Source organism: Camelina sativa, chromosome 18 (assembly GCF_000633955.1).
Source record: "Camelina sativa cultivar DH55 chromosome 18, Cs, whole genome shotgun sequence".
Lineage (NCBI taxonomy): Eukaryota > Viridiplantae > Streptophyta > Magnoliopsida > Brassicales > Brassicaceae > Camelina > Camelina sativa.
The window spans coordinates 8049368-8077023 of record NC_025702.1 but is presented as its reverse complement, the minus strand read 5'-3'; the positions used below and the strand labels follow the sequence as shown (position 1 = coordinate 8077023).

The 27656-nt window shown below is 36.8% G+C and overlaps 5 protein-coding genes and 1 long non-coding RNA gene across 8 annotated transcripts; 4 read left to right on the top strand and 2 right to left on the bottom strand.

Annotated features, from left to right (window-relative positions):
* On the top strand, positions 4399 to 5425 carry LOC104760830 (cysteine-rich repeat secretory protein 55-like). The gene has a single exon (XM_010483800.2). It carries the CDS (start codon positions 4458 to 4460, stop codon positions 5247 to 5249), a length of 792 nt encoding a protein of 263 aa, XP_010482102.1. The 5' UTR covers positions 4399 to 4457; the 3' UTR covers positions 5250 to 5425.
* On the bottom strand, positions 5411 to 8180 carry LOC104760832 (RNA-directed DNA methylation 4). 2 transcript variants are annotated; one of them, XM_010483802.2, is made up of 10 exons: positions 7959 to 8180; positions 7531 to 7652; positions 7315 to 7395; positions 7122 to 7225; positions 6954 to 7028; positions 6796 to 6837; positions 6561 to 6694; positions 6262 to 6453; positions 6104 to 6177; positions 5411 to 5865 (listed from the first exon to the last, which is right to left on the bottom strand). In XM_010483802.2, the coding sequence occupies exons 2-10, from the start codon at positions 7637 to 7639 to the stop codon at positions 5600 to 5602; spliced, it is 1077 nt and encodes a 358-aa protein (XP_010482104.1). In that variant the 5' UTR covers positions 7640 to 7652; positions 7959 to 8180; the 3' UTR covers positions 5411 to 5599. The 2 variants fall into 2 exon arrangements, with proteins under 2 accessions (XP_010482104.1, XP_010482103.1); XM_010483801.2 differs by having other exon boundaries at positions 7531 to 7649; positions 7959 to 8179.
* On the top strand, positions 6626 to 6845 carry LOC104760831. Its single transcript, XR_763039.1, has 2 exons — positions 6626 to 6717; positions 6813 to 6845. It is a non-coding gene; the product is annotated as an uncharacterized LOC104760831 (long non-coding RNA).
* Positions 14109 to 15461, top strand: LOC104763231 (F-box protein At1g31080-like). Its single transcript, XM_010486635.1, has one exon. The coding sequence runs from the start codon at positions 14109 to 14111 to the stop codon at positions 15459 to 15461; it is 1353 nt and encodes a 450-aa protein (XP_010484937.1).
* On the bottom strand, positions 16001 to 21372 carry LOC104760829 (AUGMIN subunit 3-like). Of its 2 annotated transcripts, none has more exons than XM_010483798.2 (18): positions 20944 to 21372; positions 20553 to 20589; positions 20348 to 20451; positions 19654 to 19849; positions 19497 to 19563; positions 19020 to 19123; positions 18676 to 18757; positions 18437 to 18494; positions 18077 to 18208; positions 17905 to 17974; positions 17738 to 17795; positions 17595 to 17650; positions 17281 to 17433; positions 17068 to 17179; positions 16830 to 16971; positions 16657 to 16732; positions 16464 to 16559; positions 16001 to 16378 (listed from the first exon to the last, which is right to left on the bottom strand). In XM_010483798.2, exons 1-18 carry the CDS (start codon positions 21117 to 21119, stop codon positions 16244 to 16246), a joined length of 1854 nt encoding a protein of 617 aa, XP_010482100.1. In that variant the 5' UTR covers positions 21120 to 21372; the 3' UTR covers positions 16001 to 16243. The 2 variants fall into 2 exon arrangements, with proteins under 2 accessions (XP_010482100.1, XP_010482101.1); XM_010483799.2 differs by having other exon boundaries at positions 18437 to 18491; positions 20944 to 21370.
* Positions 22038 to 22880, top strand: LOC104763230. The gene is made up of 2 exons (XM_010486634.1): positions 22038 to 22215; positions 22465 to 22880. Exons 1-2 carry the CDS (start codon positions 22038 to 22040, stop codon positions 22878 to 22880), a joined length of 594 nt encoding a protein of 197 aa, XP_010484936.1.

Below are 27656 nucleotides of genomic sequence, written 5' to 3'. Positions count from 1 at the left end.
CCATCCTAGTTCTATTCCTACTATGACAATTTCCCGACCATGGTCCTCCCCGGACTAAGTCGTTGTTTCCTGGACCTTTGGTTGACTCTTTCCTAATACTTCTCTCGATAATTGGTCGATCCATCTCGACCTTTTCGCCGATGTGCTATGTGTTCGACGCTTTGAACAATCGCTCGATTCACGAGCGCATCTTGAAGAACACTTTCCTATTTCCAAGCATGTTTTCGATCTTATCAGAGATTTTCATTTTGTCCGAACACATAGAACATTTGCATACGTCCTCACAGGATCGCGCATGCTCTGATACCAACTTGAAAGACCCCGACCCGGACTTCTCGGCGTCCGCGATCACGACATCCATTTGGCATTATTCTCGGCCGAACATCCATTGATTTAACCCGTTTACTTAGCTTTGGCTTGCGCCTTGCTTCATAAACCTTATACGCAACGGAATGTAACTTTACCCATGACCCATCTCTTTGTGACTAGGCCATACAACCAACTAACCCCACACACTTTAAACATTAGAGATAGGGAATTATAATCCCTTCGGTGCACGGTGATCGGATGCGCTATCATCTTCCCGAACCACTCGTGTTCCTGAAGCTTGGCACTATATGTGACATTACTTGACCCATCGGTCATAACATTGAACTTCTTCGACTTGTCGGTCTTGATATTAGAGCCAGGTCCGATCGAATGATCCGACCCCATAATCGAATCGCCGATCCTCCATAGACCAGACCGATACTTCCGAACGATTTGTTGACCATCCGACCGATCAATCCAACTTACGGCTCGTATCGTTGATCCTTTGATCACCCAATCCGACTAGCGATTGAATCACCGACCAACCCTTGATCGATTCGTCCATTGATGCGGATCATCAATGACATTTTAATCGGTCAGACTCCATCGTCGAGCCACCGCTTATCCTTCGATCGGTTTGACCCATATGTCTAACCGTTGCTCGTCTCATCGTACTGTCGATAGAGAGGTAGCATTCGCATCAGTTCGGACGAGTATCGAAGTACTCGCCGAGCCGCACCCCCTTTTCTTCTCAGGCACAGATGGACGATGCATGGATGATGGTGTCCTGGAATGAAGACCATGCCCTCTATTTATAGTGTCCTGGCCGAAATCTAGGTCCTAAAAGGTACCTGTCAGACAAGACCGTTCGATCGCTCCCGCTCGATCTTGCAAATTCGGCCATGCCTGTCCGGCCGTGCCTGTTTGGCCATGACCATTTGTCACTGCGTCCCATGACCGCCCATGAGCTCGCCAGCTGACTCGAATACTGTCCACCACCGTCGAGCTGGTCGAGTTCGGTCGAGCTCTTTGGTAACTGGTCGAGCTAGTGGAAGTTGGCTTGCAGCTGATCGAGCTTATGCTAGCTGGACGAGCTTCCACTATCTGGTCGGCAGCTTGTCGAGCTGTCCCTACCTGACCGAGAGTTGTCCGCAGCTGAACTAACTTATTCATCGAGTTCGTTCAGCTCGTTCAGCTCATATTCCAACTGGTTGAGCTCTTAGCTTTGCTACTTAAGATCATTTAGCTATCAATTTCCTTAAAACAAACTGCCCCACTTTAGGATTGCAGGACTCGGGCGTTACAAATCTACCCCCCTTAAAATGAATTCGTCCTCAAATTTGTTGGGTGTAGAGATTCCCGACCTTTGTCCACTTGAGACTCAATCTATTCTCGATCTTACTCTTTTTAAGACTTGGTCATTTTTCATTGATCTACGTCTTTCACGGCGCAATCTGTTTTGCTTAATCTTGGTCAATCTCCGAATAGATCAAGTCTTTTCCCGTCCTAGTTTCATTCCTACTAGGACAATTTCCCGACCATGGTCCTCCCTGGACTCAGTCGTCATTTCCTGGACCTTTGGTCCATGTTTCTCTCGACCTTTGGTCGACTCTTTCCCGATACTTCTCTCGACCTTTGGTCGATCCATCATGATCTTTTGGCCGATGTGCTATGTGTTCGACGTTTTGAACAATCGCTCGATTCACGAGCGCATCTTGGAGAACACTTTCCTGTTCCCAAGCATGTTTTCGATCTTATCAGAGATTTCCATTTTGTCCAAACACATAAAACATTTGCATACGTCCTCACAGGATCGCGCATGTCTGATACCAACTTGAAAGACCCCGACCCAGACTTCCCGGTGTCCGCGATCACGGCATCCGTTTGGCCTTTTTCCCGGCCAAACATCCATTGATTTAACCCATTTATTTAGCTTTGGCTTGCGAACTTGCTTCGTAAACCTTATACGCAGCGGAATGTAACTTTACCCATGACCCATCTCTTTGTGACTAGGCCATAGAACCAACCAACCCACAGACTTTACACATTAGAGATGGGGACTTATAGTCCCTTCAGTGCACGGTGATTGGTTGCGCTATCGGCTTCCCGAACCACTCGTGTTCCTGAAGCTTGGCACTAGACGTGACATTAGTTGACCCATCGGTCATACCATTGAACTTCGTCGACTTGTCGGTCTTGATATCAGAGCCAGGTCCGATCGAATAATCCAACCCCATAATCGAATCGTCGATCATCCATAGACCAGCCCGATACTTCTGAACAATTTGTCGACCACCCGACTGATCAATCCAACTTTCGGCTCGTAACGTTGATCCTTTGATCACCCGATCCGACTAGCGATTGAATCACCAACCAACCCTTGATCAATTCGTCCATTGACGCGTGTCGTCAATGACCTTTCGATCGATCTGACTGCATTGTCGAACCACCGCTTATCCTTTGATCAGTTCGACCCATATGTCGAACCGTTGCTCGTCTCATCGTACTGTCGACAAAGAGGTAGCATTCGCATCAGTTTGGACGAGTATCGAAGTACTCGCCGAGCCACACCCCCTTTTCTTCTTAGGCATAGATGGACGATGGATGGATGATGGTGTCCTGGAATGAAGGCCATGCCCTCTATTTATAGTGTCCTCGCCGAAGTCTAGATCCCAAAAGGCACATGTCCGACAAGACCGTTCGATCGCTCATGTTCGATCGTGTACATTCGGTCGTGCTTGTCCGGTCGTGCCTGTTTTGCCATGACCGTTCGTCACCGCGTCCCATGACCGTTAGATGGTCGAGCTGACGCTAGCTGGACGAGCTGACACTAGCTGGTCGGCAGTTGGTCGAGTTGTCTGTAGCTAACCGAGAGCTGTCCGCAGCTGAGCTAACTTGTTCATCGAGTTCGTTTAGCTCATATTCCAGCTGGTTGAGCTAGTAGCTTAGCTACTTAAGCTCATTTAGGTATCAATTTCCTTAAATTAACCTGCCCCCCCTTTAGGATCGCGGGACGCAGGCGTTACATCTTCTCCACCAAACCGAATTCCTCAACAACCGAAACTTCTAACTCTCCTAACCTTGTCGTCACATACAATGGAACAACACGCGACAAAAGTTTATCGTCCACTTTGAAACTCCATACGCCGTCCTTAGAAAAACACCCGCTCTTGGATATTACGATACAGAAACTAGGATCTTCACCCTGCATCAAAAATCAAAGATTAATTTGACAGCCATCCACGAACCACTTACACAACTGATTTTTTTCGACCCTATCCACACAAAATCTAGATCCTACCTGCGCAGCCATGTCTCGTTCACGGGGACAGAAACCCTACCTTCCAATATTGTTTCTTATCTACAAACATTTTTTTCATCTACTAACACAGTTGAAAACCCCTAATTTAACGGTGGAGAATAAACCAACATAAAGTATAGGTAACTTAAACCTCTTACCATCTCTTTTCTTGGAGACAAAATTATCCAACAAAAAAGAACACTTAAACATGAACTTAAGAAAATATAGTGAATTTAGAAAGTATGTTTTTGTGAAATAATTTCACCCCAAAGTCGGTGTAGGTGCAATAAACTCTATTATTTATTAGTAGCACTCATTAAAGACTTTTAAAGAGAGAAGTGGTCGATGTTGCGCCACTTTGGCGTTAACGTTGACGTTTTGAATATATAAAAGAAGCCATAACATACCTACAGTCAACAATTTCTGCTCCATTCATTTTAACCCCATGTGATGCCATTTTGGAATCTTCCACCTAAATTATTTATCTTTTCCTATCTAAAAAACTTATTTGTCACACAATAAAAATTACAAAATACCAAAGTCGTAGGGCGAGGTTAAGTTGACCAAACTATAATGTTTATCTCCTGATTTGATTGGTCATAAACTCACAAGTTTTTGGCTGCATATAGAGTCTACTCGGTCAACAAATTGAATTTTGTATTTTCTTTTTAAATTCATAAACAATAATTTCCACTTGCTGATTATGTGCGTTTTGACCGACTTCTATAGATATCACGTTCTAGAATAGATAACATTTTGGTTATAAAATATAAGACTCAATCCTTATTGTGAACACAGGTCACAAGATAAACCTCAAAAGAAAGTATAAATTTTATTAAAAATAATAATGAAGACATTAGTTGTGAAGTGTTTCCTTCTATTGGCTCTTGTATGTAGCTGCAGAGCAGCAGATTCAATATGGGATCTTTGCAACAAAAATTCAAACATATCAGCAAGCAGTAAAGTCTCCAAGAACATCGATTCTCTTCTCGCTACCCTTGTCTCAAAGACTCCTTCGCAAGGTTTCATGACCACAACTTCCTCAAGTTACAACGACAAAGAGAAAGTTTATGGACTTGCTCAATGTAGAGGAGACATCAGCAAGACCGATTGCTCGACGTGCATCCAAGACGCGGCCAAGAAAATCCGAGAAGTCTGTCCTAACCAATCCGACTCAAGGATCTTGTACGACTTCTGCTTCTTACGTTACAGCCAAGAGAATTTCATAGGGAAACTTGATACGGGCGCTGGTCTTATATACTACAACGTTGCTAACGTAACCGAAACCGATCCCAAAACGTTCGATAATGAGCTTGGGGCACTCTTTGACAAAATAAGGTCTGAGGCGGTTTTGCCTAAGAGTCAAGGTTTAGGTAAAGGTAAGACAAAGCTGACACCTTTTGCGACACTAAACGGTTTGGTCCAATGCACAAGGGACTTATCCGAGTTGGATTGCGCTCAGTGCTTTGCAACTGCTGTCGGGAGCTTCATGACAACTTGCCACAACAAGAAGGGTTGTCGTGTTTTGTATAGTAGTTGCTATGTCCGGTACGAGTTTTATCCTTTTTACTTCCCTCTTGATCCGGCTAAAACCGGTCCTAGTGTTGGTAAAATTTCCTCTGTTCGTCTCTCTACATAGTCACAAAGTCTAATACAAGAATAAGTCTGATTCCAAACAGTAGGCTCTTTCCTTTGTTTCTTCTAGATTCCATCATGCCTACTTGGATCCAATACTGTATGTTTAACTTCTTTATCATAAAGAAATATGTTATCCCTTTCAATATAAACAATATCAGCATCTAATTTCATAATGCATCACTTCTGGACACACATTATTTTTAACGGACATCTAAGCGAGCTACCAACTTCTGGTTACTTTTGTTTAACAGTGGAGTCAACAATTTTGATCCACGGCCTTACCACTAATGGTCTTCACTGTCTCTTAATCAGAATATAACACAAGCATAATCTTCATTAAGTACACAAAACTCATCGGTAAGACCATTTATTAGACTCGAACTCCTCATCGCTGTCCCCATATCCATCCGCATCCGCTCCATAATCTTCATAATCATCAAACTCGTCGTCTCCAAGGACCCTTCTCACATGTCTTTCTGCAGTCTCCTCGTCTTCTGATTCATCAGAGGATTCACTCTTTTCTTCATCTGTTTCATCATCATCATCTTCTTCTTTTTTTTCTTCCTCCTCGTCTTCAGAGATCTCTTCTGAGTAATCGTTCTTTGGGTGCTCTTCAGCTGAGTCACGCAAATAAAAAAATAGTAAGGATTACTTCTTTCTTGACTTCCGGTTTCTATGTTACACAGTAGACAACCATCAATGCTCAACAATGCCAGTGATAATTCTGCTCAATGTTAACTCATAATGATAAAAGATATTAAGAGCGCTACAAAAACCAAACGCCACAAAACCAGAACTACGAGATTCTAGTTAATTAAGAGTGGATATAAAACATATGGATGGTAAAAAGTGTACCATTGGAATCATCAGAGTCGTAGTCTGATTCATCAGGTCCATCGCAGAAGTCTTCTTCATCCTCGACTATGACACTGAAAAAAAAAGACCCAACAACTCATATTAGCAGGTGACACAAGAGACAAAGTGAAGTAGTCCTCGGGAAAACGAATACGCACAGAGGAAACTGGCTCTTGGAACTATCTTCGCAGACATCCATCTCTTCGTTCACAGCATAATAGTCATAAACATATTCTTCGGTGCGACTAGAATGAATATCAGCCTCAATCTCTTCAGCTGCTGTTGGAATACACTCTCTGAGAAGAGGCAAGAAACTAGCGAGCATTATCTGGTCCTCCAAGGAAGTAACCCTACAGAACAAGAGTGCAACTTTAAAATGCCGTGATTCTTCAACTACAGCTAAACTACTTCTGAATCTGAGATCTCAATTACAAATACACATTACTAGGGAACTTACTCTTGTGCATTGTCTCGTATTTCTTCAGCATCAACACGAAGAACGTCATAGAAATGACACCTATCATGGATGCCTTCCGTGTTTCCATTCCTACTCCGCCATATCTGCTCAAACCGAGCATTCTCTGCAGCAATCTAAATTATTACCGAAGTCTCAAGTTAGTTATCTAAAATGGTATTAGATCTTCTCCTAAGATGTTTATCTCAGAGAAACTGTTTGACCAATAGGCAGATACCTGTTGCTGTTGCACAGCTTTGGTCAGGCGCTGTTCCTTTCTCTACAGGCCAAAACGAAAAGGAATTAAACCATTATACGAACAAAGGTCAAGAGATCGAGAATCTGGAATTAGGACTAAGAGTCCTGAAAACAAAAACAAAAAATGAAACAATGTACATTGTCTTTCTTGAAAGAAAATTTCCGCTCCTCAAACTTTCCTTTACTGCCACTTTTGTCATTAAGATCAGACTCCTGCAGAACAAAAATGATGACTATCAGAACAAACAAACAACAACAATAACGTGCAGGGTTTGTAACTCAACCAGAATAAGAAAGTTCACTAACAAAGAAAGAGTGGATAATGTCAGCCGTGGTATCAGAGTCTGTGACTGTCTCCAAATGCCGCACTAGCACCTTCTTCGGTTTTACGTCCTCTGACACAGAAGAACCTGTATCCACATAAACAATACTGAAGTTTCACTGAGTCCAAACCATAATCACACAATCATAAAGATCCAGAGATACATATAGAATTTACCTTTCTCTCCTGAATTTGAAATAGAAAGCTGTGATAAAGCCAGAGTCTGCCGTTTGAGTGGTCTTTCATTTATCTCCAACCCTAAATGCCAAAACAATATCAGTTTTTCACCGCTCACACAATAGCTACAAACAGAGAGATCCACTACCAAAGATCAAAACAGAGCACATCGAGCAAAGAGAGAGAGAGAGAGAGAGAGAGAGAGATTAAACTTACAGAAAGCATCGAGCAAAGACTGTCCAACTTTTCGCTTCACTCTAACAATCACAGGCTTCTCTCCTACCTCATTCTTTTGAGTAGAAGAACCTTCACCCACCGCATCCATAGTGAACCCGCTGCTAAACATAAAGAAACCAAAACTCAACTACTGAATTGGGAATTTTAAAGAAAACAAGGTCAAAGGTTCCAACTTCCATTGTACAGTGTTAGTAATCACATAGACACACAAAAAGATTGATGCTTTATCGCTTCATCAGTTAGAAACGAACACTACTCTCTATAAAAACAGCTAACAAAGAAAACCCACAATTCAGCACTGTAGAAGCAGCTAGATTAAGCTGGAATCGTTGTTATAGACAGCTCATGGAGGTCTCATGTTTTGAAATTTACTTGAAGAATCAGGTAGAGAGAGAAGAGAAACTTACCCTCTTGAGCTCTGCGAAAGATCGATGACGATACAAAGAGACTGAGAAATTTAGAGAGAGCCCTAATGCTAATGGTGGGAATGAGAGAGAGGACGAAGAATTTAGCTGCGTTTTTCTGATTACACAGACTACAACACAAAGCGACGCCGTTTTAGTTTGTTGTTCGGTTTTCGATAATTTTGTGATCGACCGGATTGAATTCCATCAGATAAACCGGGATTGAGCTCGACCAGAAATCGAACGAGTCTTCTGAATCTTTTTGATTTTATTTAAACGAACATGTTGATTTAATGTAAATAAATTTGTAAAATAATATGTTGTGTTGTTATTGTTATAGAGATTTGCAACATTTGGTGACCAAAAAAAGACATTTTATCTCAAAAAGGAAAAGATTTAACTTTGGAATGAACGTATTAATGAAACTAGGCCTCGGCATTTGGGTATACGTTTAAGTTCGGATCGGATATTTCTAGACTTCGGGTTCGGACCGGGTTCGGTTTACACCTGAGTATATTATATGTTACAAATATATTTTTTACCACCACCTAGAAAAATATCTATATACAAACACATTAAGCCAACTATTATATGTCTATTTATTTTCACTTTTGCATAGTTTCTTTAATCACTATAATTGTTGGTTCAAGAAACTTCTCGAATAAAAAATATATTACATCCCTTATATATTAAAAGAGAAGCATTCTCAAGAAAATGTTGATGTGTCATCGCTAGAGAGCTCGAATTTAATGCTCTCATTTTTATGGATATTTACACATAATTGCTATTGAATGATTAAGGAATAATCTTTTCAATTAATTAAAAAAATCAAACATTTTAATTTTAAAATAAATTTTAATTATTTTTATAACAGATTTAATTATTATAACATTATTAGATCTAAAACATTTTCAAAACCCAAATTTATTCACCTATTAAAAAAACTGATTACTATTCACATATTTAAATTTTCAAAAATGAAATTATCACAATAATCATTATAATAGGCAATTGACTTATTTAATACTATTGATATAATATTTCACGGGTAAAACCTATTCTTACACAAAAAAATAAACAAAAAAAAAAGTTTTGTATAGATTGATGAAAGAGCGGATTATATATTTAGTTGATACATAGTAGTTTGATCTAAACATAATCTCATAGCATAAATTTATCTAGCACATAGTGCGGGTTATTACCTAGTAGTATATTAATCAATGATGTATCATCCCAATAGTGTATGACCAACCATGGAGAGAACCTCGGCTCCGCCCTCCTCCCATATGGAGAGAACCTTGCATCCAACCTCCTCCACCATGAAAAGAACCTTGGCTCCGCCTTTCTCCTTTGGGGAGATAACCTTGTATGCGTCCAACCTCGTTCACTGTGGAGAGAACCTTGGCTATGTCTTCCTCATGTGTGGAGAGAACATGTTCACGTCATTTAGCTATCTCAAAGTGGCATGTTCCGGCAACCAATGAGACTAAAGCCTTTTTCCAACGTCACAAAATCTTTTGATAGTAACTAATGTTTAATTTTCCAATATATTCGTGGAAGTGTCTTTGACACATCATGATGTAGCCTTTGTCTCTGAGCTCCTATGGATCTATCAAAAACGGTTTATGTTTTTTCAATATATATACATCAATGTTTGTTGGAAGCTTGTGTTTGATTAGCCTATTTTATCCCTACTCTTTATCTCCCTTTGGGATTGAATGAATTTTAACATTTATGTTTGCATTAAAAAAAAGGTCTACGACCAACCAATCAAGGTTGAAAAATTAGAAGAACAGTTTATGTTTTTCCAATCTATCTATCTATGTTTGTTGTAAGTTTGTATTTGATTAGCCTATTTCATCTCTACTCTTTATCTCTCTTTGGGATAGAACGAATCAAGGAAAAACTTATGAAGAGACCAGTTACAGGAAAAGATCTTATGATATTTATGTTTGCATAAAAAAAGTCTATGACCAACCAATCAAGGTTGAGAAATTAGTAGAAAATTAATTTGACATAATTAGAGCAATAATAGAAAATTATAAGCACATTAATATATAAATCTCAAATCAAAGATAAAAATATAAATTAAATAAAACAATATAAAAATACTACAATAAAATTTAAAATACAGTATTTGAAAAAGTAGATGCATATATTAATCTTACTTTTTTTTTTGGGTCAACATATTAATCTTACATATTCCAAACTCAAAAAAGGACAAAGCAGGAGAAAGTTTGGTTTAAAAAAATAAGCAAAATTTACCTTTCCATTAAAACGTTTTTACCAATATATAGAACAAAGTTTAAAGTAGTGTTTTTGAAGAAATTATTTTGTTAGATGAAAAATGTGAGACGATCTAAGTTTATATAGAAGTGAGTATTTACATTTACTAGAATTAATAATTAACTGTACATTTTCCTTAATCTCTTTTCAATTTTTTTTTGAATTAATAACTTAAAATTAAAAATTATTAAATAAGGTTATAATTTTGAATTTTATGAAATATATAATCTCCTTATAATTCTTTTTTTTTAAACTGTTTAATTTTTTAATTTTTTTTATAATTATCTTTTTACATTATTAATAATTTTTAAACAATTTTTTGTTTTTTGTCATAAGCTCAAATCCCAGATGTCAAAATATTAACTTTTACACATGTCAAATTCTCAGATTAATACACATGTCAAAATCTTGTTAATGACTAACTTTCAAAACCAAACTTTATATAATAAGAATATTGTTTAAACAATTTTTTGTTTTTTGTCATAATCTCAAATCTCTCCTATTAAATATTAACTTTTACACATGTCAAAATTTCAAATTATTAACTTGACACGTGTTAAAATCCTGTTAATGACTAACTTTCATATCACCTTTATGTAATAAGAATATTGTTTAAACAACTTTTTTTTGTTGTTTTCATAACTAGGTTTTGAACCTATTTGATATATTTTGATGAAAACTATATATGATTGATGACGGTAGTAAAATATTATTTTATAAAAAAATTAAATTAGTATTAAGAGAAAAGTTAAATTTTAGATACACAATTTTTTGAAATATAAAAATCAGTTGTGTTATAAAATCAAGTCTGATAAAAAAATCATGAATTTAACTCGACATCCAGGCGAGACGAATTAAATTGATGACCTCACATATCCTAAACCATTTCTTTGACCACCAGAAAACAAAACAATTTATCATCATGAATTTAACTCATTTTCATATTTAATTGATTGCTACCACCTATGTTTTCGTGTTTTTTATTCAATGTTTTCTTATTCTTCATATTCTTTCTTGTCATTTCTTTTGTTAAATTTTGTGGTAATCGTCATCATTAATTTTACCGTCTCGTTCTTCGCTATACTCTTTTTCTTCTTCATCCTCGTCAACTTCTTCACATTCTTCTACTGAAAAACTTTTTTTTTTAGACTACCACACAACTTGTTAATCCATCAAACTCCAAGAACAAAATCATTTTTTTCTCATAAAAATAAAAAATAAGATAAAAAATAAAAAATTAATACAAGAATATCAACTCATCTATATAATCATACACAAAAATATGTTTTACACCTCATAAAAACTAAAAAGCACAAACGTAGATAAATAACATAATATATGTTTTACATAAATACTTATAATATTTTAAACTTTTAAAAGGTTTCGAAATATAAATTTTGAACCTTTTAAAAAGTTTCAATATTTATAATACTTCAAACTTTTAAAATTTAAAAATTAGTATATTTAAAAACTTTTAAAAAGTTTCAATATTTATAATATTTTAAACTTTTAAAATTTAAAAATTATAATATTTAAAAACTTTTTAAAAGTTAAGAACTTTTAAAAGTTTCAATATTTATAATGTTAAAACTTTTAAAATTTTAAAATATTATAATATATTTTTTTGAAAGTTTTGAAAGTTTTAATTTGATCAAATAAAAAACCGGATTAAACCGAATATACTTTTAAACTTAGACGCCTGATAAATCAAACTTTCCTGCTCATTCGTTGTTGGAAGCATATTAATCTTATTTATACTGGTTCTGAACCATTGTCTAAAAATTTTATAGCCGATGTGGGATATTGTGCATAGTTCTTTTATTTCCATAAATTTAAAATTTTCTTTTTTCTAAAAAATTCTGGAAATTTAAAAAAATGTTAATGAATGACATGTCAAATCCTAATTGGTTGTTTAAAATAATTCTTAATATAGAAAATTCTGCAGATTTTAAAAAATGTTAATTAGTGAAGTGTCTAATCACAATTAGAGGTTTAAAATCCTATGTGGACGCTTTTAGGAGCTTATAGCTCCCACTTTTTATTAGTATAATTCAAATCCCTCCTATTAAATACTAACTTTTACACATGACAAAATCTCATATTAATAACTTGACGCATGTCAAAATACTGTTAATGGCTAATTTTCAAAATCCAACTTTATATAATAAGATATATATAATCTCCTTAAAATTATTTTAAAAGGAACTTTGAATTTTTGTAATTTTTTTTATAATTATTGGTTACACTATTATTATTCTTTAAAACAAAATATTTTATTTTTGTTATTATCTCAAATCCTTCCTATTAAATATTAATTTTTACATATGTCAAAATCTCATATTGATTTAAACTTGACACATGTCAAAATCTTTTTAATTGCTAACTATCAAAATCCAACTTTATATAATAAGATTATAAATTATGAATATACATGTATTTATCACTATAAAGACATAAAATAAATTTGTTGTTAATTTTAAATTAATTTCTGTGTTTGTTTGAGTTAATAGTTTTGTATTTAGACTATTGAAGATAAAGTAATTTTTCATATAAATTATACATGAAATAAATAGAAAGTTTTAGTAAAAAATATGATAGTAAATATAAAACTAAATATCTTGCTGAAAGACAAGAAAATTGTCATTTTAGTTATTACTAGATTTTAACCCACGGTAAACGGCGTGGATATAATTTTTATTATTATGTATATTTTATATTGTATTTGTTATTTAAATATTGGATGTTTTACAAATAGAGGAATAACTAAATTTCTCGGCCGTTTGTGTGGCTAAATATTTATATTAATGTTTTAACCCATAATATATTTCATGACCATTTGTTTGTTATATTTAATTTGGTTTGTTTAGTGTTTGAGATTTTATTTTGATTTTTAATTATTATAACAAAAAATTAGGGATCTAAATACATAATAAGTCATTTATACGCTATGATTAAGTCACATTTTTATTAATGATTTAAATATTTTACACAATCTTAGTTAAATCAACTTAATTTTCTATGTCAAATCATATTAATAGTGTTGATAAATAATAAAATAAGGATTTAACTCGTGTTAGCACAAATTTAATGATATTTTATTAATTCAAACATTTCTTTTTTATAACTCATTTATTATATAACCATATTATATAGTATTTTAAACTTTTTTAATTTTATATATTCGTAATATTTTAAAATAAGTTTACATATATTAATTATAATATTTAAATAAATGTGAATCAAAGTTCTTTTTAGTAAAGAATGAAAACTCACAGATTTTGAAAAACAAAATGGTAATCAAATTGTTGTTTTCTTTGTTTGCAAAGAATTAAAAGATAGAATATCTTCAAAACACAATAAAAGATGTAGTTAAATATATTATAGTTTCTGTTTCCATATTTATTTTGCTGTAATTTTTTAGTTGGAATGAAATCTAAAATATTTAGGAAACAAAATCGGAAGTAATGCTATTTTTGGAAATTTTTTAGAGATTAACTTTGTAAATAAGTACAAATAAAAGGGTAGAACCCAAAATGTACTTCAAAAATGTATATATAGATGAAATGCAAAATATTTAGGAAACAAAATCTGGAGTAATGTTAGTTTTGGAAATCTTTTAAGGGTTAATGTTGTAAATAACTTTTTAAATAAACAAAACTAAAAGGGCATAACACAAAATGTAATTTAAAAATGTTAATATAGAGTAGTTAGTATAACCAATATTAGAAAGCTATAAAACTTAACCCTAAGAACCTCTTTTATATAGAGGCATACCCTAGAAACCCTAAACCCTCGAAACTTGATATATATATTAGAGTGTGATTGTATTCTCTCCTTCCTATGATCAGCACGTACAAAACAACGATCATGAGTAACGGAGAAACTTTTGATTCCATTCCGACAGATCTCTTTAACGAGATATTCTCAAGGTTGCCTGCAAAGTCCATATCTAGGTTTCGCTGCGTGTCGAAACTATGGGACTCCATGCTTAGCAGTCCATCTTTCACCGAACTGTTCTTGACCAGATCATGGGCTCGTCCACGTCTCTTATTCGCCATCAAACAACCCAGTGAATGGCGCTTCTTCTCGTCACCTCAGAATCCAGATGATGATGACAAGTCTTCTCTTGAAGTGGCGGCCACCGATTGTCATGTGGACTTCCCTGGTAAGTCCATGTTCAGAGACGACTGTACGTGTAGCTATACCTCTGGTTTGTTATGTTTTCCTAATGTGCCGATCTTGGAAAACAAGGGCGGGGATGTTGATCAGTGTGTGATATGTAACCCTGCCACAGGACAACGTGTGTTCTTACCTAAACAGAAAACAACGGGAGTCAGCTCGAGATTCTTTCTAGGGTTTGATACGATTGACAAGCGATTCAAGGTTTTGCATTTGGTTGAGTTCAGTAGACCTCATAGTACCATCCCACATAGATTTTGTTTTGAAACGGTTCATTATATTCTGACATTAGGGACTGGAAAAATGAGTTGGAGGGAGATCTCATGTCCCTTAGAGTTAGAGCTTTATCCTTTTAATAAAGGGATATGCATCAATGGGTTTTTGTATTACTTAGCTAAACGATTGGAAGAAACAGATTTTGTTGTAGTTTGCTTTGATGTTAGGTCTGAGAAATTCAAGTTTGTTGATGCAAGCTGCTTTAATGATCAAGCATGTGTTACATTGGTAAACTATAAGGGTAAACTAGGTGGGATTTATTGGATGCATGATTCCAACGGTGGAATAACTAATGTCCAATTGTGTGTGTGGATTCTAGAGGATGTCAAGAAACATGAATGGTCGAATTATGTCTATACTTTTGGTGATGGTGATCTCGGCGGTGCGAAATTTGATTGCGTCATTGGAGTGACGAGTACTGGTGAAATTGTTTCTTCGGATGAGAGTGAACCAATTAGAGTTTTGTACTTCAATTCTGAAAGGAACACTGTTAAGATTGTCCAAATCCAAGGATTTGAGTGTGGTAGTCTTGTTCACGCTTTTGTAGACCATGTGGAAGATCTTAATGCTAACTATGCAGAGCCACTCAAGTCAAGCCTAAACATCATTGAGAAAAGGGCGCCATCAAAACCACAACAACAAGGTAGTCGTGCATCATCAGGAAAGCAATTAGGCATATGCAAATTTGCTGCTCCATCTATAATGAAGACGCTGCCGACAAGTTTCATGCAGAACTCGTACGATTTATTAGCTAACCTAGAGTGAGAGAGGACATATACATGTATTGCTAGTTATTGGCTAATCTGTGACTGTATTCTGCTCTATCACTATATATGTTGGCTTTAGCTATTTCGTTCTTTCTTGTGTTTTACCTTCACAAATCAAACCGAATCAACGGAAAGAAAAAGGATTTTTGAAAAAGAACGCAGACCGAGTTTGTTATGGTATAAATCTAAATTGGTTTGGTACAATCATAATACCCAAATAGGTTCACTCTGTTACGCTCACCAGCTATGCTCTCCTTCGTCACAAGGCGACGGCTAGGTTCGCTTCAAAACGGAGCTTCCTTGCTCCGGTTCATGCGAATGGGAGGCAGGTCAGCCAAGACGGCGGAACAAAATCCCCTTCTCTACCGTCGTCACTCAAGAAGAAAGAAGAGAAATCAGAGTGGTGGATCGTCAACGGGGAGATGCATGAGATCGGAGATCTATCTTTTTGAGAATGAATTAAGACCAAAACAAAGAAACAAGAGGCGAAAGAAGAGTTATACAACTGTAACATGAACTGAAAATACTTTAAAACGAAAGAAGAAAGCTCAAATAACCCCAAATAAATAGAAGAATGGGTGCACAAGAAAAGAAACCACGAAACTTAGAAACAAAATTAAGAAGATGAGCAGTAAGTAAAATCAATCAACCACTAGATAAAGGCCCTTCTGTATACAATCACAAAGGAAGTGAAATGGTGAGAGATCACTTGGCGAGCACACTTTTTGAAAAGGAAAAAACTAAGAGAGATCACTTGTGCTATGTACTTATAGTGAGGACCTACGATGAGGATTGGCGAGCACGAACGAGTGCGTTGAGTTCCCTTACTTGGCTTCTCAACCGCTCTGGGTTGCAGAAAAAGTCCACAAATACCCGCCTTTGGAGTTCCACGTCCTTTGCGTGATGCTTCACGATCTGCAGCAATTATAGTATATTCAAATTTTCTATTTCACTCTAATACATATATGAGAGGAAATAAAATTAACAGATTAAGACTCGCCTCTCTTTTATTGCGGTGCTCGAGCGTGACCTCTTCTACTGCTGTAGAGAGTTTGGAGTTGATTTTCCCCATTTCGTCAAGTTCTTTCATCAGCGGCTAATGTTACATTAAGGAAACAACATGAGTTAAACTTCCATATATTGGTTTAGATTAACGACTAAAAATGGTAACTGAGAATTGATATTTGTTTTACCCATGGTGTCAGTATGGGCTGTGCCGTAGTTGAAGACGCAAAGAGTAGTTGCTGCAGGTTCTGAATATGGGTACACCTGAGAAACAGAGAAAAGACAATAGCTATATATAAGGCTCGTAAATGCTTGTTTCTGTGTACGAGAATGAGGAATGTGATGAGGAATTTGCACTTACAGTTCGTTAATGCATCTATTTCTGTCATCTGGAAGTGAATTCTCGAGGTCAGACTGAAGAGACGACAAATCCGACTGAAGAGCAACTATTTGCTGAATGATGGCTGGAGCTGAGACATAACTTGATAGCCCGGTCTGGGCATCTATAACAGGAAGAATGAAGGTTATCAGCCTAAATTATGTTTGGATAAATACCAGACAAAAGGGAACAATTTGTGTAAAACGATAGTGTTGACTACTTGAGTGAATGCTCAAGAGATCTCTAACTCCATGTAAAAAGCTGTCACGGTCATCTACTGCTCCTTGTTCTTGCACATCGGATGCAGCTTGGATCAGTGCTGAACACCGCCCCTGTTAATATATTGAAAAAAATTATTAGTTTCATTATCTGAAAGTTACAGGAAAGAGTGGACTGAAACTATTGGCTATGTGCTGAAACTAAAGTTTCATACCACACGGCTTCTTGTGGCGGAGAGGTAACCCTGAAGTTCAGATTCAATTACTTTTAGCAGAGAGAATGCTCCAAGCATGTTTTTCTTTTCTAGCTGGCATGCTAATTTCAAGAACAGGTGTCTTGCTAGCTGATTAACAAGATGATTGATGAACTGCAACAAAAATTTCCGATATGAAAGACAGATGGACAAGCAGATCTTGATATCTCAAACATGGAAAACACGCATTACTATGGCCAACATATCTTAAAGATATTAATATCTTGAAGATATCAAATCAAAAGAAATACAAATAAAAGTGAAGGCCAACATACCACTTTCTGTTTACTAATATACAGCTCTTGACGCATGACCTTTAGATCGTAGTCACCTAGAAGGTTATGATGAGTAAAATCATATGAAATCCCAAAATTGTCAAAGAGCTCCAGGTAATAAGCAAAACGTAAATGCTGAATACCTTGCAAGATATAGGTGTCCTGGAGTTGAGCAAGCTCCCAACATAGTTCAGGAATAGTCTGAAAAGAAGAACAGATTAAGCAAATATGTAATTCAAAGAAGTACCAACATGTTAGAGTTTAGGAAAGAGGATACTTGAAATGTCAAGAATTGAGTATATAAACAAACCTCAGATAAGATTTTTTCTTCTTTCTGATAAAGGGTCGAGATTTCTTCAACAAGATCTGCATGTTTTCTCCTGCACAGATATAAAAATGATCACGGGAATACAGTATGACAAGTTAAAGTTGTCAAAGATGATTTTGTCAATTTCTTGCTTCAATGTTTCATGTTCTTCTACCTTAGAGAATGTAGATCAAAATGAATATGAGCTTCAACTGATGTTACTTGCGATTTGAGCGTCAAGAGAATAGCTTGTTGCTTAGCATTCTCGACCTGGGCTTCAATCCATTGTCTCTCACTTGTTCCAAATCTGTGAATAACAAGAAAAATCCTAGGAGAGTGAGAAAACTTGTATGCGTGAAAATACGAAACTTGTCTGTGCTACTGAGTGGTATCCAGTATTTTTTTAGGCTGGCCAAAGCAAGAGAGACCCTTGTGCATATACAATCTTCTGAACTAAAAGATTTGATTCAAATCTAGAGCGACAGTCGAGGGGAAAGCTGAAATTTATATTGCTGTTGTACCACATAATACATACATAGATCGAAGCCGTTGCAGTTCAGCTACACGTTGATGCTGTGACTTTTCCAAATCTGCTGCATTGTAAATAGATAAGTTAAAGATGGACAGTCGCTTCGTCGAACAAGTAAAAAATCATGCACAATAATAAAACATGTTGCAATAATACATAAGTTACATAACTGCACAGGGATATATGCATTTCAGGCAACGCAATTGTACACCAGAAAAACAAAAATCACACTATAGTAAAGTTACCTCGCAACATGTTTGATGTATCATCAAGACTAACCCATGAGCATTTTGATTTTCCTTCCTCCGCAACTAAACGGTATGGCCCCTGAAATGATAGCAGAAAAATTCACATTAAGCTGAGTGCATAAATTGGTGCAAAATGAATAACAGTATAAGTTTGCCACCAAAAAAAAAAAAAAAAAAAAAAAAAANAAAAAAAAAAAAAAAAAAAAAAAAAAAATGAATAACAGTATACTTTCTCCATTCTCAGAAATTGTCAAACCATACTATGGATAAGATCTCAACTAGCTTTACTTTTTCTATATGATGAAGAGAAGCTGAAATCATCAGCATTGACATCCACTTACTGTGTCTAGCTGCTTTGCAAACCACTGATTTAGCTCCTTTGTGCAGGCTGAATCTCCAGCCAAGTAGGCCTGAAAATCGGAGTATGCTAAGTAAATTCCATCCTCTGCACATATGAAAAGAGCCAATTAAGCTGGCTAAATGAGTTGATGACAATTTACTGACATAACTGTCAAAACGGTTTTGCTGACATAACCTTCAAAACCCCCCTTCTTTGTCTACAGAAAACACAACTTACTGCCTCCATGAAACTCTTAACACAGATAACTAAGTTCCATAAATGAAATCTTAGCTACAAAGAGAAACCAATCTAACTAATTGATCTTTCAAATAACTACCAGATATGCAACTACCTTATGCAACTAATTTAAAAGTATAGTGCACTAAAGCCAATTACACAATTCAGCTTCAAAGAAGATTTACGGTAGTTCACCAGGTATGGAAAAGTGAAACCAAAAAACAAGGTATAAGAAGGAAACCTTCGCCGGAATGATAATGTGCCAACTCTTGAGAAGTGGAAGCCAGTCTTCCTAGAACTCCATTCATCTTAATCACAGGAAAATATCAAAAGTAAACATCACAAACTTATCAAAGACCAAAAGAATTCCACTAAACAATTGTGTACATGTATCAAACCTGCAAATTTCTAGCAGATAAGCTGTCATCTATTGTTGTTATCTGTCCAGTGACAGCAGAAGTTGCAGCAACTCGAGCACGTCTCCCTTGGATCAGAGCTGAAGATTGGCCAGTGAGCAAATCATATTGCGTCTGTAACCGCCTTAGCTGTCTCTGCAACTCTAAGGCTTCAGCCTTATGCGCCAGAGTTGCATCTCTGTCAGTTAAAAAGAAACAGTCAGTGGTGCTGATGTAAATATTGGTATCCACAACTACATCAACGAAATCTAGTTCACTTATGAACAGCTGTGAGAACATAAGGAGATCTCACACAGTAAGAACCTGAATGTCATACATGAAAATCCAAGTGATGAGAAATAAAGTCCCTGGACATTCTCACATATATATAGAGAACCACAAAGAAACCTATAATTACTAATGCAAACGCCTGATGACCTAAGGAGATAAGTGACATAAAACCAAATTTCTCAACAAAAGTACCCCACTTCTCACGTGGGAAGAAAAAAATTTAACAGTGAACCGTAGGTCAATAAACTTACTTACTGCACACATTATATCCCACACTAAGAAACCAGGACAGTTGTACTTGTTTCAAGTGATGTAAAACTAAGTCCTTGACAAAAATTCCTCAAGAGCATTATAATAGGCATGGAACAGAAAGTACAGAATCGCATATAGGATATGAAGGTCTAACCTTACTTCTTTAATACTTTCTTCTGCTCCAAAAACCGCCTCCTGATTATTTCTCCTGGAAGAAAATGCTGATATGCTATCATAAGCCTGGTCCAGATCCTCGCCCTGAATCCATGCAAAAAATGCATAGTAAGAAGGCAGGGGAATTAACAGCGTAAGAAACCCTTAAAAAGCCGAGGATAGAAGAATGACACAAGGAGAGTTACCTCTAAGAGCTTCCCATCTCTTTGAAATTGCTCATATCTGGATCCAGAAACAAGAAAAACAACTATGAACTAACTACATAGAGAGAAGAAGCACATGGACTTTAACGGCAAAGAAATGCATCTGAATCTTTGCTAATAAGTTCCGGTAAAACTAAAATGCAGCAAGGCATTGAATAGTGAGAAAATAAGCTTAGCTATCAACAACAATTGAAAGTATAACCACAATGATTAGCCTAATTGCGATAATTCAAGCTTCACCAAAATGGAATATATACCTATTTCACCAAAACCAAAACAAATTCGACCTAATCCGGAAACCAAACAACATTGAGAAGTGAGACATTCGATTTTGAATCTGACAATGGTAGCGAAAAAAAAAAAGAGAACATACAGTGATAGTTCGGCGAGAGAGAGGACATTGGAAGAGCGAAGGGAGGAACAGATCCAGTCGAGGATAGGTCGAGCATCGTCGCACTGAAACGGCCATTCGAAGCTGTCGGGATCTAATTTTCCGGCGCCTTCGTAACCTAGCTCCGCCACGAGAGAGCACAGTCTCGCGCTGCTCATCACCGATCGCCCTTTTTCTTCAGCGCCGGTGGTTGTGGGAAATTATACGATTTGCCCCTGAATGAAATTTTGAAATTCACACTGTTGTTTGTTGCCTCTTAATTTCAATTTTGAAACAAAAAAAACATAAACATTTGCTTTTTGTTAGTGGATAGGTTCTATATTTTGATGTCTCCTTAATATATTTTTGTTATTCTTTCATGGAAAAAAAAAAAACAAACAAACTTTTACATGGCAAGTGAATGCAACAACAAGATGGCCTAAATCACGATTTTGTCTAGGACTGTGTTGGATTTTGACAATACGGAGACTTTGTTCTTTATAGTTTACTTGGTCAAGTTTATGTTTCCGCAAAACTAGTTATTAGTTGAGTTAGTGGAGTGATGTTTTGTTTCTGTTTATTTGCTTTAGCATTTGTAAGTCTATAAAAGGCATTGGACGAGTATGAATAAGATTAGATCATTCAGTGCAAACTTGTGTATTCTTTGAGTCTAAATCTACATTTGGTATCAGAGCAAAACACATTTCAAAGTGATCAGAGAAAGAAAGATGAGCGACGACAAAACACTAATGAAGATTCCACACTTCGATGGTCACTATGATCATTGGAGTGAATTAATGGAAAATCTCTTGAGATCCAAGGGATTATGGAGCTTGGTAGAAGAAGGTGTAACCGATCCAGCACCCGGAGTTGAGATGACTGCAGCGCAGCAGAAGAGTTTCAATGATCTGAAGATGAAGGATCACCAAGTCAAGCATTACCTGTTCCAAGCGATTGATCGGGTCGTGTTTGAGCAAATCTTGGATCGTAGCACATCTAAGATTATTTGGGAGTCCATGAAGAGGAAGTTTGGGGGAAATGAAAGAGTGAAGTGATCTCTTCTCCAAACTTTAAGGAGAGATTTTGAGGTACTCGTCATGAAGAATGAAGAGAGCATTGACGATTACTTCAAGAGAGTGATGAGTGTCTCCAACCAGATGAGGAGCAATGGTGAAGAAATGCCAGATTCGAAGATTGTTGAGAAGATTCTTGGAACTCTGACTAATAAATTCACCTATGTAGTGGTGTCTATTGAGGAGTCTAAAGACACCGAAAGCATGGCGATCGATGAGCTGTAGAGTTCGCTGTCCGTTCATGAGAAGAAGTTCAAGAAAACCAACTATGAAGAAGAAGTTCATGCTCTTAATGTTGGAGGAAGAGGCAGAGGAGCCTACATAGGTCGAGGTCGAGGCAGAGGCAGGGGTCGTACATTCAACAAAGCCACGATCGAGTGTTACACCTGTCACAAGCTTGGACATTTCTCATATGAATGTCCAAATGTGAACCATGGGGCTCAATTTGCAGAAATTGATGAGAAAGATGAAGTTCTCCTCATGGCATATGTAGAACTACAAGGAACCAAAAGAGGAGATGTTTGGTTCGTGGATTCTGGATGCTCAAACCATATGTGTGGAGAGAGCAAAATGTTTTCAAGTTTGGACAGTGCTTTCAAACACAATGTCAAACTTGGAAACAGTCACAAACTGATGGTTAGTGGGAAAGGAGTTGTGAAGATAACGCTTAATGGAGTAAGATACGTTATCAATGATGTGTACTATGTTCCGGAGCTGAAAAACAACTTGTTGAGTGTTGGACAACTTCAAGAGAAGGGTCTCGATGTTCTATTCAGAGGAGGAGAAAAGAACACATGCAGCATTTTTCATCCTACAAGAGGAAAAATTGCAGAGTCAGTCAAGAGCACCAATCGAATGTTCGTTTAGTTGGGAGAAATCAATGAGAAGACAAAGGAGGAGAGATGTTTGCAGGTCGATGTTGCAGACCAAGAGGAGCTCTGGCACCACCGGTATGGACATCTTAGTTAAAAAGGTCTCTCAATCCTGCGTAACAAGGAGATGGTCATGGGGTTACCAAACTTTGGAGGAACGAAGGTGACTTGCGAATCATGTGTCAAAGGCAAACACCATCGAACTTCCTTCCCAAAGCAGAGCAAGTGGAGAGCTATAGAGAAGCTGCAACTTGTTCACTCCGATCTGTGCGGTCCAATAACTCCATCATCGAATAGTCAGAAAAGATATTTGATCAGCTTCATTGACGACTTCTCAAGAAAGACGTGGATCTACTTTGTGCTTGAGAAATCAGAGGCCTTTCAACAATTCAAACAATTTGAGGCGTATGTGGAGAAACAGACAGGAAGCTTCATCAAATGCTTAAGGACAGATCGAGGAGGAGAGTACAACTCCATTTAGTTCAAGGAGTTCTGCAAGGAACACGGAATCAAACGCCAGCTCACCGCTGCGTACACCCCACAGCAAAACGGCGTTGCAGAGCGTAAGAACAGAACTCTCATGAATATGGTGAGAGCTGTGCTGATAGAGAAGGAAGTACCAAGGAGTTTTTGGCCAGATGTAGTGCAATGGTCAAACCATGTCCTAAATCGATCTCCCACCGTGATCGTGAAGGATATGACTCTAGAAGAAGCATGGAGTGGGAACAAGCCATTAGTGGATCATTTTCAAATTTTTGGCTGTGTTGGCTATGTTCACATCCCAGATGTGAAAAGAACCAAGCTAGATGACAAGAGCGTGAAGTGTGTCATGATTGGGTACAACAGTGAGTCAAAAGCATACAAGATGTATGATCCGGTAGAGAAGAAGACTCATATCAGTCGTGATGTGATATTCGAAGAAGACAAAAAATGGAGTTGGGATGAAAGTCTCTCTACAGAGCAGTTGGTGGAGCTCGAGTGGGAAGATGAACATGAGTTCGATGAAAATGAAGAGGAAGAGGTAGAAGTGGAGGAAACAGGAGACGATAGTGATGGAGATCCCCCTCCGCAAGCTCATGTTCGACCAAAAACTGCAACAGTGGGCAGAACAAGAAGGCCACCTGTTTGGCACGATGACTACACATCTGGAGAGGAGCTATCAGACACCGAAGAAGAGGCAAACATGGTGCGAGTATGATCTGAGGAGGAGGAGATTGTAGCAGAACTTATGGTGATCTCAGATCCCACTTCTTTAGAGGAAGCTGTTAGACACTCGAAATGGAAGACTACAATGAATGCAGAGATTTGTTCGATTGAAAAGAATCTGACATGGTCTCTGATGGAGCTTCCAGCTGCAGCCAAAGCCATTGGCGTGAAATGAATCTACAAGACAAAACTTAATGAGCAGGGAGAGGTTGACAAGTTCAAGGCTCGTCTTGTGGTAAAGGGTTATGCACAAGAATATGGGATTGACTACACCGAAGTTTTTGCTCCTGTGGCAAGAATGGATACAGTGAGGATGATCATTGCTCTAGCTGCTCATCGAGGGTGGGGAATTCATCAGTTAGATGTCAAATCTGTTTTCTTACACGGAGAGTTGCCGGAAGATGTCTATGTGGAGCAACCTCAAGGGTATGAGGTAACTGGGAAAGAACACATGGTCTACAAGCTCCATAAGGCTCTATACGGACTAAAACAGGCACCACGAGCTTGGTTTAGTCGTATAGAAGCTTACTTCATCAAAGCAGGCTTTGAGAGCAGCATCAGCAGCAAACTTTGTTCATCAAACACAAAGGAGGTAAAATACTCATTGTTAGTATTTATGTTGATGATTTGCTCTTTACTGGTGATGATGAGGTGTTGTTAGCTGAGTTCAAACAGTCTATGAAAAGGGAATTTGATGTGACTGACTTAGGGAGAATGAGGTATTTTCTGGGAATAGAAGTAGTACAAAAGAATGATGGCATCTTTATTTGTCAAAGAAAGCATGCAGCGGAGGTCATCGAGAGGTTTGGAATGCAGAATTTCAACTCTGTCTGCAATCCAATTGTTCCTGGTCAGAGACTTCACCGAGATGAGACGGGTGTGAAGGTTGATTCAACCCTTTACAAACAAATGGTGGGAAGCCTGATGTACTTAACGGCAACACGTCCTGATCTCATGTTCGTGGTGTGTCTTGTTAGTCGTTTCATGTCAAATCCCACACAGCTACACTTTGCAGCAGTGAAACGAATCATGCGGTATCTAAAAGGCACCATGGAGTTTGGAATCTGGTACAAGAAGGAGGGAAAAATAGGGCTTGTTGGTTACACAGATAGTGATTATGCGGGAGATATAGATGATAGCAAGAGCACATCAGGGTATGTTTTTCTAATGGGAGGAGGAGCAGTTGCATGGTCGTCACGAAAACAGCCTATCGTGACACTTTCAACTACCGAAGCAGAGTATGTTGCAGCATCAACTTCTGCTTGTCAATCTATGTGGATGGGAAGAATTCTGAAAGAGATTGGTTACAATCAAGGAGGAGAAATGGAGCTACTATGTGATAATACTTCAACCATCAAGTTGTCTAAAAATGTTGTGTTACATGGTAAGTCGAAGCACATCAGGGTTCATATTCATTTTCTCAGGGATTTGGTTAAGGAAGGAGCTATTAAGCTGACATACTGCAAAACTGAGCAGCAGCTCGCTGATATCATGACTAAGCCGATGAAGATGGCAACGTTTCAGAGAATTAGAGTAGCTTTCGGAATGCGTGTTTTGAACTGACTCCTTGAGAAGGTTCAGTTCAAGGGAGGGTTTGTTGGATTATCTTTCGAGTCTTAGTTAGTTACGCAAGTTTAACAATAAGGAGACTTGTTCTCTATAGTTTACATGGTCAAGTTTATGTTTCCGCAAAACTAGTTAGTAGTTGAGTTAGTGGAGTGATGTTTTGTTTCAGTTTATTTGCTTCAGCATTTTTAAGTCTATAAAAGGCATTGGACGAGTATGAATAAGATTAGATCATTCAGTGCAAACTTGAGTATTCTTTTAGCCTAAATCTACATACTGTGGTTTTGCACCGAGTCACATATTGTACTACCCCAATCGAAAAGTTGTGGTTTTGGTTGGGTTTCGATTTTCTCCGCTGACCCAATCAGCATATTTTCAATTGAAAAATACTTATGAGTGTCTTGTTCACTTTTTCCTTTTCAACCAATCAAAATCTTCTATACATTATTTTATTTAAAAATTAAATCAAAATTAAATTAAAAAGCAAAACAGATTAAGGAAACAAATTATGTATAATTTTTTTAAAAAAAGTTAAATATTGGCTTGGTTTAGACTTTACAATTAGAATGAAATGATGTATCGGTTTGGGTTTACAAATAAGGTGATTAGGGTTTAAATTTTACAATTCAAAAAATTTATATGTCGGTTTGGGTTTACAAATGAAGTGGTTAGGGTTTAGATTTTACAATTAGAGCGAAATTATATGTCGGTTTGGGTTTACAAATGAAGTGGTTAGGGTTTAGATTTTACAATTAGAGCGAAATTATATGTCGGTTTGGGTTTACAAATGAGATGGTTAGGGTCTAGATTTTACAATTAAAACGAAATTATATGCCGGTTTGGGTTTTCAAATGAGATGGTTAGGGTCTAGATTTTACAATTAGAACGAAATTATATGTCGGTTTGGGTTTACAAATGAGATGGTTAGGGTCTAGATTTTACAATTAGAACGAAATTATATGTCGGTTTGGGTTTACAAATGAGATGGTTAGGGTCTAGATTTTACAATTAGAACGAAATTATATGTCGGTTTGGGTTTACAAATGAGATGGTTAGGGTTTCGATTTTACAATTAAAATGAAATTATATGTCGGGTTGGTTTACAAATGAGATGGTTAGGGTTTAGATTTTACAATTAGAATGAAAGTATATGTCGGTTTGGGTTTACAAATGAGATGGTTAGGGTTTAGATTATACAATTAGAACAAAATTGTATGTCGGTTTGGGTTTACAAATGAGATGGTTAGGGTTTCGATTTTACAATTAGAATGAAATTATATATCGGTTTTAGTTTACAAATGAGATGGTTAGGGTTTAGATTATACAATTAGAACGAAATTATATGTCGGTTTGGGTTTACAAATGAGATGGTTAGGGTTAGATTTTACAATTAGAATGAAATTATATATCGGTTTTAGTTTATAAATAAGCGGTTTAAGTTTTTAATTTTATAATAATATATACAGATTTTGTTTCCTTATTTTATAAGGAGATGAATGAATAAGTTATTAAATGTATTATGACATGTCATATTTTCATTGGCTAAAGTAATGAGAAGTGAACAAAGGGGTTTTATGAGTGAACCCAAGAATTGTTCTTTTCAATTTAGGTTTGGTTTTTAATTTAGGTTTGGTTACGTGAGAATTTTGATTTGGTTTGGGTAGAACCGATCAGTGTTTTTGTGTAATTGTTTGGCTATACCAAAATTAGATCGGTATTCATTAATACCTAAATTAAAACGAACCTATTTACCCACTTAAAGTAGGTTGGGTGACAGATCGGCCATAGGAAAGGAAGAGTGATCAATGCCAGCTAAGGTTGTTAGACACCGTAGCTCACCTTTCACTAAAAAGAAGGTGGTGCAGCCAGGTTAGTCGACTCAGTCCCTGTACTCCTTATCGAAAGATAGGTGCTTTAGCAACTCGACCAAGCCGAACTTCTAACAGCCCGCCCGCTACCATGCCTCCCCACATTATACAGTTTTAACCGTTTTTAAATC

What these genes read in the sequence shown, in the direction of transcription:
- LOC104760830 (XM_010483800.2), top strand. Translation starts at nt 4,458, where the DNA reads ATGAAGACATTAGTTGTGAAGTGTTTCCTTCTATTGGCTCTTGTATGT.
- LOC104760832 (XM_010483802.2), bottom strand. Translation starts at nt 7,639, where the DNA reads ATGGATGCGGTGGGTGAAGGTTCTTCTACTCAAAAGAATGAGGTAGGA. An exon ending in GTCTTTGCTCGATGCTTTCT is followed by an intron (nt 7,396 to 7,530) that starts GTAAGTTTAATC and finishes TTTGGCATTTAG; the next exon opens with GGTTGGAGATAAATGAAAGA. An exon ending in ATACGAGACAATGCACAAGA is followed by an intron (nt 6,454 to 6,560) that starts GTAAGTTCCCTA and finishes CTTGTTCTGTAG; the next exon opens with GGTTACTTCCTTGGAGGACC.
- LOC104763231 (XM_010486635.1), top strand. Translation starts at nt 14,109, where the DNA reads ATGAGTAACGGAGAAACTTTTGATTCCATTCCGACAGATCTCTTTAAC.
- LOC104760829 (XM_010483798.2), bottom strand. Translation starts at nt 21,119, where the DNA reads ATGAGCAGCGCGAGACTGTGCTCTCTCGTGGCGGAGCTAGGTTACGAA. An exon ending in ACATTATCATTCCGGCGAAG is followed by an intron (nt 19,124 to 19,496) that starts GTTTCCTTCTTA and finishes TCATATGTGCAG; the next exon opens with AGGATGGAATTTACTTAGCA. An exon ending in AGCACCGCAATAAAAGAGAG is followed by an intron (nt 16,379 to 16,463) that starts GCGAGTCTTAAT and finishes TAATTGCTGCAG; the next exon opens with ATCGTGAAGCATCACGCAAA.
- LOC104763230 (XM_010486634.1), top strand. Translation starts at nt 22,038, where the DNA reads ATGAAGAATGAAGAGAGCATTGACGATTACTTCAAGAGAGTGATGAGT. An exon ending in GGAGTCTAAAGACACCGAAA is followed by an intron (nt 22,216 to 22,464) that starts GCATGGCGATCG and finishes CTCAATTTGCAG; the next exon opens with AAATTGATGAGAAAGATGAA.